At 39.5% G+C, this 15,884-nt stretch overlaps 1 protein-coding gene across 1 annotated transcript in view; it reads right to left on the bottom strand.

The window, feature by feature from the left end:
* CNTNAP2 (contactin associated protein 2) overlaps positions 1-15,884 on the bottom strand; it is a 1,037,874-nt gene that overhangs the window by 78,081 nt on the left and 943,909 nt on the right. The window contains exons 18-19 of the mRNA XM_032104142.1: positions 12,833-13,069; positions 948-1,193 (exon numbers count right to left, since the gene is read on the bottom strand). Coding sequence (XP_031960033.1) covers positions 948-1,193; positions 12,833-13,069 — 483 coding nt within the window. The remainder of the gene's footprint in view (positions 1-947; positions 1,194-12,832; positions 13,070-15,884) is intronic.

The following is a 15,884-nucleotide window of genomic DNA, read 5'->3' as shown; positions in this document are numbered from 1 at the left end:
TTATTTTTTGAAATGCAAACCTCAGGTTAGGTTGTTAGAAAAGTATAGTCAGGAATGGTTAATTGATATTCATAACATACTGCCAGACCAGATCTTTCTTTTCTAAACAAAAGTGAAGTGTCTGCTCTTCATAACACATTTAAATATTTGATTAAAAGGAAGAATGTTTGGAAAGGGAAATGCAGCCCCCACTCTTGATGAAAAATGGAAATATTCTGGCCCAAAAGAGCAGACTTAGACCTTTATAACTATAGATTAGTTGTGTGATGTTGAATTTCACTCATGCACCTCCTTTCTTCCCCATGAAGGGAAAAAAATGAGTGGCATGTAGAATACTCGTATTATCCCATAGAAGAGAGCAGTAGTAAAATCATCCTAATTATGACTTTCATGGGGCACTAAGGCACTATTTGGAATCGAAGTAAATTCAGTTTATATACAGTTTTAATACTGTAGCAGCAAATGGTCCATATCCAACCTTCAACCACCACCAAAATGTTTAGGACATTATATACTATACTGCTTCCTTATTTTAGTCACCTCAGTGAGTATCTAGATTTTCAGAACAGTACATGACACTTTTCACTGACTACTAGGGATATTGCCAGGAGTTCAGCTATTCAGGTGCCGTCATGTGGATGTCTACCTGTCTCCACCATACTGCTGGTTCATGGCATGGGTCCAACTGTTACAGCAGGTTTTTGGTTACTTTTGTTTGTTTAGTTTTGTTTTGTGAGGGAGGATTGGCTAAAGAAACACCACAAAACTGAACAATTGCATGAGTACCAAATCTAGTAGAAGCAGAATAAAGGTTCAGATTTCTAAGTGCTCTACTTTTACATGACAAGGGTGAAGAGATTTTCTCATCAGTTCAGAGCTTCCCCTGAGTGTCAGCCTGTTATTGTCAACTGTGCCTTCAATGGAGAGATCCCGGAGCAGTTGCTTACCACTTGGGTTCACAAGCACAGCCATGAAGTCCGGGGTGTAGGAGCTGACATACAGTAAGACACAAGGGAACTTGGTGGTGCTGAAGCTGAAGCTGAGCTCTTCCTTGTTCAAGCTGAGGTCAGGTGCTGTGATCTCAGGATCCGCAGAACTCAAAAGTGTCTGGCTAACTAAATCCTTCACGCTAGTCCCTAGGGAGTGGAAATTGTAACGAAGCCACATTCCTTCTTCAAAAAATGCTCCCACGTCTTGAACAGAACAGGAAAAGAAGGATGGGAAAAAAAAAGGTAAATTTAATGTGCCGACACCTTTTGGTTGAAACATATTACTGTGACTTGATCAGTACTAATCTGTGCATGTTTCTACCGCTGCATTATTTAAGCACAATATTTAGGTCAAGAGCCTCACTATTTTCCTATGAGAATGGAAAGAGCAATCTCCATTTTATTGTTGGGTACTTGGATTCACAGAGCAAAGGAAATATTTCCTTTGGGGCACACAGAAAGCCTATGCCTATATCTCATATCAATACTACAGACAAGAATAATTATGATTTAAATTTATTCTCATTGAAATTTTGCGGTAGATAATGCTCCAAGGAAGGAGGTACAAGGAAGAGTGGCTTAAGGGACACAGTAAACAAACAACAGTCAAGGAAAAGGAAAAACAACAGTTCTGACCAGCAAATTTGAGCAGATTTGGAAGGACCTCACAAAGGAATAATGGCAATTCCAGCCCCTGAAAGGACTGGACACAATGCTTGTAAGATATCCACAGCTAACACAATCCTTCATGAGAGCTCCATAATGACAATGCCCTTAGGGGAGATAAAATTAACTAGGGAGCATGACTCAATAGGGAACAAGAGGCAGGAGATACCTGAAGTGTAGATCCCAGGAGGTGAAATCTAGAAAAAGTTTTCAAACCAATCTGAGACAAGATGTGGTGTTCCAACACTCCTGACAGAAAATAAACCTACTTTTGGCAGAATTAACGCTTTCAGCTGAAAAAGCACTAGTAGTGCTTCTCATAATAATGTGGTCCTGCCTCTTTTCTAACATTAAAATCATAATTCCAGGCTGATGTTCTTGCAGCAACGACTGACTTTGATAACCTCCCACAGGAATTCCTGCACAATTGGCCACACTGGTATCACCTACTCCAATGGGCATTGCTTGACTGACTTCATATGGCAGTCATTCATTTGGAGACATCGTGGTATTGGATCAGCTGTGCTGTCTGGGACAACATTGTTAAAGGAAATTTTTAAATTATATGTGAACTTGATTAAAAATATGTGTTTATGAACATTTTGTAAGATACTAAATAATGATTAAAAATATTATAATCATAATATAAGAGTACTGTATTCAAAGAAGGGCTCTATGAAATGCTTAAAGCCATAAACGGTCTTTAAACAAAAAGGCTTTCATTATTTACTACTTTTCTACATGATACAAAGTCGCCACAGTTTTGTGAAAAATTGACCATCTAAACAAAAAATTTATTTTTATTCTGTTTTAGCATTTTGAGTCTTCACACAATTCTAAGCAAAGGCTTTATCTCAAAACACATGAAGGAAGGTGCCTATTTTCCAAGCTCTACACAGGCACAGAGCAAGTCAGGAAAGAGCCTGCAGAGTTCATTGAGAGTAGCTGAGCAGAGAGTTGGTAAGAGGACAGGTAGAATTATAAAATTATATTGATGGTTCTTTCCAGAATTTTGCTACACCTACTGCTGGAAAAGCTTTATTTTTTTTTTTTTTGCTACCATATGAAAATTCTCCCAAATCCAAAATATCACAGTTGCTGTGACCATATGGACATATAAAACACAGAGCCAAGCTGGGTCCCTAAGTGCTATAAATAATTTGATCATTCTGATGGATTTATAACTGCAATTTTATAGGGGAGAACTTAAATCACCTGAAAAAGTTATGGGAGATGCAATTTCATTTAACAACTATGTTTTGTAGTAGTATCGACTTTAGTGCTCCTGGATTAAAAGTGAAGGGCCCTGTCATGAAAAAACTTCCCCAACTCGTGATGCCCTCTACCTTTAACAGTGGTGTAGGAAACAAGCCTTAGCACACAAAAATCTAAAGCAGTAGCTCCAAGTATTTGCAAGATGGGCCTAAAAATATCCCTATGACCACTAATTTATTTTTCAGCCCCCACTTGTGGCTCATGCAAGCTGCTTCTGGGGCAGATGCTCTACCAATTATGAGGCTGTGGCGCTGGCAGAGCTGCCGGCCGTGCCAGGTCCTGACACTGCCACTGCTGGTGGGGACAGCAGCCCCCGTGGAGGCTCCACACATGAACACAGCACACTGATGCAAAATTATGTTTGCCTTCAGCCTGTTTACTGCCTGTCATGCCTTTCACTGTAGGAGTAATCTTTGGAATTGCCTGGCTCTGTGCTTGCCCAGGGACTCACGTTCTGATGAATACTGGGACCTTCAGTCCTGACCTCGGCACTGCTCTGGGGCTTAACTGGAAACAGTGCGAAGCATTTTTCCAGAGCTGTAAATGTTATAAATTGCTTTATTAAATGTTCATTACTACAAAGAAAGCTTTAAGTAAATGGTGCTCTCTGAAATAATATTCAGATTATTCTGTGTTTCTGTGAGGTGAACTTGTGGGTCCTTGTGGGTCCCTTCCAACTCTCAATACTCTATTATATGACTTTTTTTTCAAAAAGAGTTTCATGACAGAGCAAAGAATGTTCTGTATGTTTAACTTGATTTTCCCTGAGAAAATAATTTTCAATGTAGCTTTATTATTACAGGCATACAGGGTATTGTAATGAAACTTGAAATTCTCCTCACATTCACACCACCTCTTTTAAAAGGCAGGATAAGAGGAAGGTTCACTTTGGCTTTTTGAGTGTATTGAGCCTTCAATAGGAAGATACTGAATCCTCTGAAGTTCCAGCTCATCAAAGAGGTTGATGCATGCTCTTTACTGAAAGAAGCTGAAATCCTTGTAGCAGAACTGCAATGTGCTTAGCGACTCACAGGAGCAGGCTGTTTAAACTATTAGGACATATTAAAAATAGCTAAAAGATAATTTTCTCTATGTTGAATGCAGTTATGTGATGACTTGGAAATGCTGAGGGCTGATCAATGAGAAAGCTACCTACTTGGAGGTCACAAGTGTAGCATCTTCCTGAAGTTGTGCTAGAAGTAGTATGGAAGCCCTTCATGCAGAAAACCATTCGAGCTGCCTGAATATAGAGGGTCAAATGCAGCACAAACCCTGCTGCTGAAATGTGAAGGAAGTTTCCATGCACAACTCTTTTTTCTTCTGTAATATTTGAAATGCTATCTGAAAAGATGACTCTTGGGACATCAGGCATAAGGCATAGTGAAGGCTGCTCTTCAAACCGCCCTTTCAAGGTGGAGGCCTCAGGGAAATGAATGTGGTGGTAACCTGTTTTCCTCAGAAAGTAATACCTATTTCTACACCAATATGCACTGCAGTCACTCTCTAGTGACAGACTTTTCAAATATAAACACTTTGGGCTGGCTTTGTAGAGGAACTCAGAACAGGAACTGTGGATTGTTAGAAACAATTTTATCAAGCAAGGTGCATGTCCGCAGTGTGAACTGCACATATGTTACAAAACTGTCCAGCTTCAATTTGGACAGGGGTGAAGCAAAAGCTGATCCAAAACTTCCACAGAAAATGCACATGTACCCAAAACTGACAAACTTATTTTGAAAGTTATGATTCTTTGCTCATCCCCACAGTCTCCCTCTGTCCACTCAGCTAATTTTGTTTTTGTACACTCTCATTCTGTCTGGGATCAGGAGATTTGAAAGACTGGAGGAAAAAGCCAAATATCAATAAAAACCCCCACTTCTCCTACAAAACTTGCAAAATCTCATGACATTTCAGGGGCGGTGCTGTAGACCTAAGAAAATGCAAGTAGGAATCTGATTCTCCTCTACTGTTTTTTACAGCAGTGAAATGTTAGTGTTGGTTCTTCTGTTCTTAAGTATTTATAATAATTCTGTTAGCCATAAAGTCAGACACATAAAGAACTTGTCTTCTTTCTCCATAACCTTTTTCTCACCTCTGAAAAACACTGCCAGCATGGCACAGGTGTGGCTGAACAAAACTTCAGCAAGATATTCTATCTGGGTGCATATGCATAAGAGATACAGAGCTCAGTAGTCTTTACAGCAATTAAATTTGCTCTATGCTGACAGTAGGGATAGGAATGTTAATAGGAATCATCATTAATCAAGTACCATACATTACTCTTAATAAATAAAGAAGCTTCAGCTTTGTGGGGCTACCGAAAAAATCCCCAAACCACAACCCCAACCCCCCCAGTTTCAACACACGACATTTTCAGGAGTGGCATTGTGAGAAGTGGAATCTCCCTTCTTTAGCAGGACAGCTCTCACTGACTCAAACTGCCATCTCATATTTTTCCAAGTAAACTGGACCTGATTTCTGCCATCTTTCACCTGAAGACCAAGGAGAAAATAGTTCTGGTTATTTATTTAACAGGCGTATTTATTTAACGGGCAGGGTATACCTGCCTTACAGAAGCTGGAGACAAAATCCTGACAACTATGAAGCCTGGAAAAGGAAATGAGAACTGGGGCAGGAAAAGACTCTCTTTGTTTCACAAAGCTGACTGAAATGAGTTCTTACAGCTGTAAGCATGTCCCATCTGGAGGCCCTAAATGCCTCCTTGGCCCTGCTCAGATTCAGTAAGTTACATTACTCTGAGATGCAGCTTTCCAGTGCTCAATGACAGGTCTTCCCTGCATGGAGTTCTGGGTGTGAAAAGCAGCTTTTTCACAATCCTAAGCAAGGACAGTCACTGGAGACGTTCTAACACTTGATGCATGTACAAAGATTCTTCAGACATGGTAGACAGTTGAATAAATCCTCTTTCTTTTTGCATAATTTCCTTTCTTTTTGGATTTTACATATAGTTATGAATATTGAATATAGATTAACCAGAGCTTGCTTGTTCATCATATAGCAAAAAATGTGCAAGGGAGCACCTAAAATTGCTGCTACTTCCAGGCTGCTGTCACAAAGACTAAGACTTGTTTGCTGAAATACCTTCTGGCCATAGGGCATCTGTAAAGGGCCAGAATCTCACAGCTGTTGATCTGGGAGAGAATCTGAGTGCTCTGAAGGTGATAATGCTCATAGTTTATTTGGTTAGCTCATGCAATGTTTTATTCTATCTTCAGGCACATTTAGTGTGTGAAATTGAGAAGTGGGGATTTAAAGCTATTGTCCTACATCCTCAAGTCTCATATTCTGTCTACTCTTACTCTAATAATTTGTGATGCATGTTTGAATTTTCCACCAAAGTACAGCGATTGCTTGTGGACATTAATAGAATACAAAGCTAGTGAGGGCTTGCTTCTTCTATATGAATGTATCGGTACTCAGTATAAAAAAGGCTTTCTTGAACTATCAGAATCAGGGGATATACAAAGTAAGGTGCACCAGTGAAACTATGGGGTGTGATCATAAATCCATGCAAAGATTCTCACTACCTTCAGTAGAACAGGATGAGTGCCACAGGAGATGGGGTTTAGTCACCTGATTCATTACACTTCCAACCCTCCCTAGTCAATGCCAACAGGTAGATTCTGCCAGGAAGCAGTTTGATATGCTTAAACAAGGCTGAGCTCTGAACCCACTTTTGTAATAGCCCTGTAAAGCAGGTGCCTTTTGTTCTACCTTCCTATATCTGCACAGAAGTGTGCATGCCACAGAAAGCCTAAAAATGTCAGGAAAGTTGCAGTTGCAGTTCATTCTGTACTGATTTGAAAGTATTATAGATATTTGATCTGATGTCTGAGACAAAAGACTCAGAGTAAGGGAATGGCAACTTTCTGTTGAATCTAAATGAAAAGCCAGTTCCATTTCTAGTGGAAATATCCATAATGGTTAAAAAGAAAAAACCTTAACACCAACCTTCCCCCTGCCACCATCAAATAAAATTGGACAGATGAAGCAAATGTAATGTCAAGTGTACAACTGACCAGATTTCATGATTTTCTGCCAGGGAGTCTATGGAGGTTCTCTTTAGGTAACCCCAGAGAAAAGCTTGCAGGTTTGCAAGAGCTGTTTGAGAAATATTAGAGACTGTCATTTGATGATTGCACAGTATTCAGAGTAACAACCTCAGTAGGTGAGGTCTGGCTTCAATTCCGTCCTGTACTACAGGTCTCCACTTTAAATGTGAGCAGATCCTTCCTGCCCTCATTATCTCGTTCTCTTTCTGCATTACCATAATAAAAACATCTTCTCACATTACAGAGTTATTGTAAGCATCAATGCCCTATCATCTTGTGAGGTGCCAAAACTACTTCAGCAGCATGCAGATGTATAAATATAGCACATGGGTGTCTGGTGTGAGAACTCAAACCTCCCAGCTGCCTTTGCACAGGCGTGCAGCAGCCAGCAACGTTGCCGAGGCTGCTTTACTTAACTTTTGTAAGACATCTGCATTCAGTGAGCAATGACACTAAAGCAGGCCTATTTTAATTGTCTGACCAAGAAAGTCTACCACATTTTCTGAGCCAGGAATAAGTATTTTTATTTTTAACTTATTTCCCTGATTTGTTTGCTTTCTGTGTATAAAATAAGGAATTTGTGCTTTTTATGAGTCGTTTATAATGGATGATAAGTGAGCTGTCAAGCTCAGTTTTTAATCAGGTTGCTATCTCTTTAAGATATGCAATTACTGTGGGGAAGGTTTGTTTTTCTTTGAAAAGAAGAACATGGGGGTTTTTTTCCAATGAAAGAATTCTTGCACTGAAGTGCAATTTTCAAAGCACTAGAGCATAACTGTGAATGTTTAATAAGGCAGTATTGACACAACTGAAAAATGGAATAGCTTTACAAAGTATATGAATTTTTTGTGAGTATATATATTTACTCAATAGGGGCTAAAATCTGAGTCCTGAAGTATGATCTACAGGTAAAAAAGCCTGACTGCAGCATTCAGACTTACCGAAGTAGGAGCTTAACATTAATAACCTAAAGAAAATTTCTCATGTAACTTTCAGCTAACAGATCATGATCATGTTGCATATAGCAGAATTTTTTGGGGTCTGGGAGGAAATGTCGCCTTGGTTTTCTGGGTTCTGTGATTCTGAACTGTGAAAACTAAGAAATTAGTTACCTTAAACCACTCTAACAATCCCCTCACCATTGTTTTCAGCAAAACAATGCAATGCATTTGCAACCAGCAAAATAAAGGGAATTGAATGAGTATAACCAGGGCAGAATTTGGAGGTGATCAAGTGTCAGTTTCAGAGTCTGTGGAAGGGCACAGAGCTGCTGCTCCCTGATAGGTCTTGCATCCATTCAGCCTAGTAAAAAGCTGGTTTTTTTCTCTTTGAGACATAGAAGAGAGCAGGAAAAGAAGGAAATGTGACTGTGACAATACTACTTGTAAGTGCTTTCAGGGTTCATACAAATATAAAAACAAATATGAAGGACCTCATTTTGGGCATTGTCTTAAGGATTGCAAGAATTCACACTGTGGATCTGAGCTTTATTCCAAAGAAGAAAAGAAAAAAGCATATACCATCTCCTTGTTAATGCAAATTGAGTAACTGGAAAGAAACTGGAAAGCTTTGAATTTACCCTTCCAGCACACCTGGAGGCACAGGAGTCATGGCACCAGCCATTTAATTTTTTTTTTTTAATTTTTTTTTGGCCTCACTCCTGGTGGATGCAATTTCTTCTCCTACTATTGTTCCACTGCATTTCAATACCAAAGGAGGAATGTTTTCTCCCTGGGGTATGTCCCATATCAAAATGCTGCCATGTGCCCTGCATTTGACCTTTGCTGTTTTTTTGTTTAAAGGGAGGAAAGAGTTTGTTTTTTAGAGGAACAAAAATTAATTGTTTTCTCAGAAATGCTCTTAAGATGATAGGACAGCTGTGGAAGAAAAACAGAAGAGAATTTATGCTTAAACAAAGGACAGGGAAAGGTCAGAAAGCAATCTGCAGGACAGCAGAAACACTTCAGCTATTCCTCAGAACAATTTCTCTGAGCAATGAAAGAAGTAAAACCAATTGCATATGCCTCAAATACAAAACAAAAATAGAGTTAAAATAGATGCCAGACTGCATTTCTGTACTTCTTTTTGTCCTTGTAAAATAATAGTGTGATTTCCAGGCCACTACAACATCAATCACATTGTGATGTGCTGCTAATAAGGCTGGAGACAATGCAATTTCTTGTCAGTCATCAGTCAGTGGCTCTAAGGATGGATTTCATCAGCAAAAGAATCCACAACATGCAAGGCCTGCTTTTATTGTGAGGTGTGTTAATTACTTATGAGCCATTGTATGGTGATTTCCTTATACCAATGTTTTTTTCCTTTGATTTTCCCATCACTTCTGCTAGAACTTTCAATATGCAACCAACCCCAAAAAGTTTACTGTGGGCAAGTAAGATTTCAATATCAGAACAAAGCTTTTGGATAAGGGAAGTTTCCTGTGGCAAATTAAAATCAATGGGAAGAGAAGTCTGTGCTATGTTTTAAGAGTTATATTGTGCCACCTTCACTTCAGCTGAGTGGCATGTTTTTCTGTTAATATCTCATATTGGTTTGAATGGGATGTCAGGCACCACTGATTATCAAACCAACAGATATATTTGGCCTGGAATATTTACTCAGAGGAGTGAAATAATGAAACCTAGTCCTAGTCTATCCTGCAAAGCACTAACCCTGTTATTTTCTGGCAGCCAATGTGAATTCCTAGTGAAGGTGACAAAGGAAAATATTCTTTCTTGCCTCATATTAGACTTACCCAGAATTACAGCAACAAACAGCATACTGTGGTGCTGATTATAAAAATGACAGAGCAGTATTCAACTCTGTCATTATAAAGAACAAAATTCATTGAAAACAGATCATACAGTATTTGAAAACATGTTCATAGGCATTTCAGTGCTTTTACAGAGGGGAAGGTGTCACAGTGTTAATGAAAAAATGAATTGAAAGATAAGAATTACGATATTTTCATCAAAGTAAATTAAAATATAATTTAGGTGACATTTTTATTTTACAGGAAAAATTTTCCAAAAAACTTCTCCAATTTTTATAAAATTTTAAAATATTTTTTAAGCTAAAATATACTTTGCTGTTTTGCCAGTGCTTATTTTGCAGTTGTTATGTATGTTTGCTCTTTATTTCTAGATAATACATTCATTCTTGTCTCATGGACCAAGAGGACACAGTACAAGATTCCAGGAGCTGCTATTAGAAAGAAAATGTAGGACCCTCTTCTTTCACAAGTCTAGGAAGCTTGACAACACACATAAATTGTTCCAGTGCTTTACTTGATTTAAAACGCTTAATGCTAGTTAAATTGACAATGTAAATGTAATGGGCTGTAAATGAACTGTTCTAAAGAACTCATTATCAGCATTGCTTGTTACGGAGATTTTACTATTATTTTGATCATAGGATGCTCCAAACCCAGTCTATCTTGTGTAATTCATCCTCTAGCTTTTTCCCCGGTGTCCCATTGTTCTTTCTATAGGGAAGCCTCATGAACTCACCCACACTAAATCACACTTGGGGATATGCTAGATGAGTACAGCAGTCTCCAGTACTAACAGATAGGAAATTGGCAATTTGCACCTTGTACATAAGATCTGAAGGATTTAGAGAGTTATTTTTAGCCTGGAACAGATTTGATATTTAAAGCAGAGATCTGATATCATGTTTAAATGGCACAACACCGTATGGCACAGACATCCCTGCACTACCTAGAGTACCTTCGCATGAGCCAGTGTTGCCCAGCAGCAGCTCACACCAAGTTTTACTGCATGCCCAAAGAATCCCTGTTAGAGCCCTGGGCCCTTGGCTGCACAGGGACTCTGATAAGGAGAAGAGTATAACATAGCATGATATTACTGCCATTGCTACAGCAGTGCTTACAGACCAGCCAAAACCAGGGTTTGTATGTGCTAGGTGCTCAGTTATTCCCCTAATGGTATGTTTTTATTCTGCTAGCTCCACCTCCAGGAAAAACTAAACACTTTAGCTTAGAGCTAGTTTTGGTGGAAGGTTGGGGCTTACCTATCCGTAAGAGGAACAAAATCCTCACAAATAAAAGTCAATGTGATGAGTTCTGGCAACACAGAAAAAGCTATAAAATTAATTCAGTGAATATGGCATGGCAGCAATTTTCTTTTCTTTTCCTTTTCTTTTTTTGAGTAAACATGTGATCTGTAAGAGATTAACTCAATTCCAGCCTGAATGGGTTTCCTCTACCATATAACTGCATTAGTGAACAGAAATACTAAATATGCATTACCATTATTCATGACAAAACATTTGCTAAATTAACTGAAATTACTGTATTCACATTCTCAGGAGTCGTTGTATGTACAGTCCTGAACTGAATGGACATGTTTTATAATTGGCCTTTGAAGCAATACAGCATGGTGAAAGCTGATGAAATTCCTGCATGCAAGCACAGTGGAAGCCATTACCTAGAGAAGCAGCTGCTTCCCTTCGGCTGCACTAGAAATGCACCATATTTATTGGAATTTATAAAATAATCATGCCGGAGATTCATCCATATCCAGTGATGTGAATATTTGGTGATGTGAAAACAATCCCTTGGCTTTTAGAAGAGGGTGGTCCAGTATGTCAGCAATGGACAAAGTTTTGCTGTGGTAGAATGAAATGCGGGTGAATATACACAGATATAAATGAAGGTGTGGGGAGAAAACGCTGTCCAAAACACAAAATCAGGTAAAAAGACTGCCTATTTCTGTCATAAACTTTATGTTTTCTCTAAGTGTGGCTAAAAGAGAGCAGAGTATAGATATCTGCAAAATAATTCTCAGGTTTTGACTTGGAAAAAGATGTTAAGAAAGAGTTGCAAACCAGAACATCAAAGGCCAGGTGCTGTCCCCTACTGTCAAGTTAGCTTCATGAGGGGACTCTGGTGTTTGGTGACCTAGACTGCCTGCAGGATTCCTGGTTCAGAGGGGAATGTAAAAGCAGATGAGCACTTTATGAGGCAAGAGGTTTCTTTAACACCAGGGATACTGATGAGAAGAGCCTTCACATTTTTAGCTGAAACTTTGAGAAAGCTTTAAAAATGATTAGGAAAAGCAGTGGACTAGACAGTCAAAAGAAGAAAAAAAAGTGGAAATAAATTTGTACTTTTATTCTCACTTTTTTGTTGTTGGATCCCTCTTTCTCCTGCTCCTTGCCTTTCTTTCTCATGCAGACCATAGTACATTGTTCTCTTACAATCATTGATTCTGGAAATCTAGAACATATTTTAGGCATTTTAAAAGGACTGACATAAATGTGGGAGCTCTGTGCCTTCCCTTATCCTAGCAGGTTCAATCCTTAACCCAGTCTGAGGTACTAAAAGACTTGATCTACTTAACAGATGGATAAAATTTTTGAGCCAAATGCTGGCTTCCCAATATATAAGATATTCAACCCAAATGTCATACCTACACTTTTGAATGACTGGGTAGCTTTTGTTTAAATCCATGTTTTTCTTCTAAGGAACTTACCATGACATTGTGCTAGTCGGAATTTATTGTTCTACAGTTCAAGACTATGGAATACAGCCTGCCAGATCTGTAACTACTACAGGTATTCCCGATGCATGTTGTTGTTGTGCTATTTGATTTAAACAGGTAACATATAGTCCTAATAAGAGATATGGTTTTAAATAATCACATTTAAATATACACATGGGTGTATAATTGGACATGTTAGCAAGAAGTATTGAACAGGATTTACTTGTCTAATTAATAATGCTGAAGCATCAGTTCCGTTGTGGTTTTTTTTTCCCCTCAGGCAAAGAGTTCCCCCAGACTCTGCCTCCTGCACTAAGCCTTTTACCTTTTATGCAGAATGGTCCATCGTAGGCAGTTTTGGAGCAGTCACAGGAATAGCCGTTGTATTTCTCCACACATTTCCCACCGTTGGCACAGTACATCCCATAGCTCGTGCAGTGGCCAGAGCAGCCAGGCTTCACCCCGGGCGTGACCTTCGCTCTCTCTTCCAGGTCCAGTGTCACCCCGTTCATCCTCAGGGAACGAATGCAGCCCAGGAAGCCTCGCTGGCCTCCTGCAGCACCTGAGAGGGAATGCTGAACTGTGAGACAACGCTGAATGGATTTTATTGCTGTTATTTTATGTGAAATATCCTGCTAAGTCTGTGGTAACTTCTTTATAAGGGCAAGGAATTGCCTTGTCCTAATGACAATAAATCAGTGAAACCTAGCCTGATATCATACTATTAGCAAGCATAAATAATAGTTTTTTATGAGTGCTTGCTTTATACTGATTAGACGTTTGAGATTCTAGCTCTACACTGTAAGGTTTCCTTCCATTTCAACTTCAGTGTTTTTAGAGATAACAGTGTGTCCTGGGTTGCAGTGTATTCTATTACCATCCTCAGGAGCTGTTGAAATCAGGTGGGGCAGTGTTTCCTTGCCTCCTCCCCCCAGACTGTCTTTCTGTTAATTGCCCATCATTGTCCTGCCGCATGACTCAGAGATAACTCCCTCTGGACTATCTTCTGTTAATGAGCCTAATCAACACTTGGCCTCATGACTCATTACCCCATTGTGAGATGCTCCACCCAGAGGGAGGAACCAAGCATCCCATCGTGGATATAATCTGAGATGCTGAATGTCAGACACAACCTTTCCACTGGATTTCTAGAGGACAGGAGCTACACAGCCACCACTGGACTCTCTGAGGAAGAGCAGACTCTTTTTCTACAGGATCACTGCTTCAGAGGACTGCAGCCACCATTCTACCAGACTGCTACAACAGGGAGTCAGGTTGTATCTTGACTCTGTCAGTTTGAACCAGTATTCTCTTATTATTTTTTTTTTCCATTTTCTCTAATTTCCCCATTAAATTGTTATTCTGACTTGGTGCCTCCCACTGGTTTGTTTTCAAACTAGTACACAGTGGAAGAAATGGGCTTGGCTCGACTGTTAAGGTGTAGCCTTTCTCTCCTAATGATTAGTAATGGTGAGTGCTAATAATAGTGCCATAATATGCTATGCAGTGTTACATTTTTCAAAGCCACAATGGGCAAAGAAAAAAGGAGTCAAATCCCCATTCTCAGTTACAATAGGAAATATTCATGTTACCTTCCAAGAAACATCATGTATACTGTTTATTTATCAGAGCACAGACTGAAGGATGGAGCCCTGAAAAACTACATTTGACAGTCTGGGTTGAGATGGATTTTTACAGCAGTTGATAAGAACTGTCCTTTTTGCACCCCTAGTAAACATTCTCTGAAAAAATGTGATTTCAGCTAGGAAAGTCTTATCTCAGGCTGGATTAGAAACAACAATCAAAAAAACCCAAACTAAAAAAATGCAAGTAAATAACAGTGAGTGCTGGCATCTTTTCTGCTCATCCCTCCTCTCTTTGATTGCTGCAGTGCCGCAGGTGCCAGAGAATCCCTGAGGAGACCTGAATGCTCATCACCAAAGAGCACAGAGGCTGATATTTACCTTAAGTGGGGAAGAGGACTAAATACAAACCAGAGAGGGCTGCTTCAAATCGAGTACTGGTAACTGGATGATTTGGAGCAGGAGCAGGCAAGGCTTGGTCTTTGCTGAGTGCACATGGCAGAGGGAGTTCTGGTGTGATTCCGTTCTACATAAACTCATATACACTGCAGTGATGAAAAACCTTCTTTCCCCTCTCAGTGACTGTCCTAGCCCCTAGGACACAAAGTCATCACCCCTCAGGCCCTCTTGCTCACCCAAAGAATAGATATTTATTCTTCAGAAAATGGAACTGGAGGTACCAAAAGAATTCTTGTTCAGCATTACCCTCCATGGCCCCAATATTCAGGTGTTCATTTTGAGCACTCCAACTCAAATCCATTCTAGGTCTGACTCCAGGTAAAGTTTAAAGCTGTTCTCTGATACGTGTGCTCCAATCACCAACTTGCGTGAAATAGATGTAACTCAGAAAGAAAAAATCTGGTGCAGATTGTGACATTCGTTTTTTGGCAATAAAGGTACTATATATTTCAAAACATTGCTGGTGTTACAGTAAATTTAAAACTAACAAATGAAATAGTCATTATCAACAATTCTCAAAGAACTCAGGCTAGAGGAAAAAAAAATCCAGCTCTTCCTGTTTACAGCAAAAGGCTTGGTATTTTTTTAAAGGTTAAGTGTTCCTCTTCTAAACAAACTTAATCTTTCAGCTTATTTTGAAAGTGCCATTTACTGGGATCACAGCAGCAAAGGAGAACCTGAGCTTGTAAATAACACCTGCACATCTGGTGACACATTATACACAGTTTGCAGTGACACTGGGCTGATTACTAAGGCAATGAAGGCTTTAAACATCATTTTAATTCATTTGAGTTTTTGAATGCTGCCTAACATGGAGAAAAAAGAATTTTTTTTCCCCCTTTCCCCTTCCTTCTTCTCTTGTTAACAGATATCTAGAGAGGTATGAAAGTGCTTCTTTGCTCAACATTTCATGCAGTTCTGATTCCAGCTAATGACACTTGGCATGTCAGCACTTTGCAGCCCTGCGGCTAACAGTCAGAGAAATACAAATGCTGCTGGAATAGCCTGCCCAAAATGTAGCGGAAACCAGTAGCTCCAGAAAGCAGCTGGACTAACTTGGTTCTAGGGAATGCATTTGTGTAACGCTGTGTGGTGCTTTCCTACATCAAATGAGTAAATAGCCCACGGGACTAAAGGGAAAAGACTGCTGTGAGAGCTGTGAATGCAAAAGCATGGCCAATGATCAAATCTAAAGAGGCTGGAAGTGCTGCTGAGGCTTGGATGGGCACTGCAGGCACATGCAGTCCTGGCAAGATCTCTGCAGAAATTTTCACTTCTGTGGTGAAAAAGTGTGTGTCTGGGAAGAGACTCTCAGCAAAAAAGGAGTTTGCCACT

Source organism: Corvus moneduloides, chromosome 1 (genome assembly GCF_009650955.1).
Source record: "Corvus moneduloides isolate bCorMon1 chromosome 1, bCorMon1.pri, whole genome shotgun sequence".
NCBI lineage: Eukaryota > Metazoa > Chordata > Aves > Passeriformes > Corvidae > Corvus > Corvus moneduloides.
Note: the sequence above shows the minus strand (reverse complement) of the source record. Positions and strands in the feature narration are given on the sequence as shown.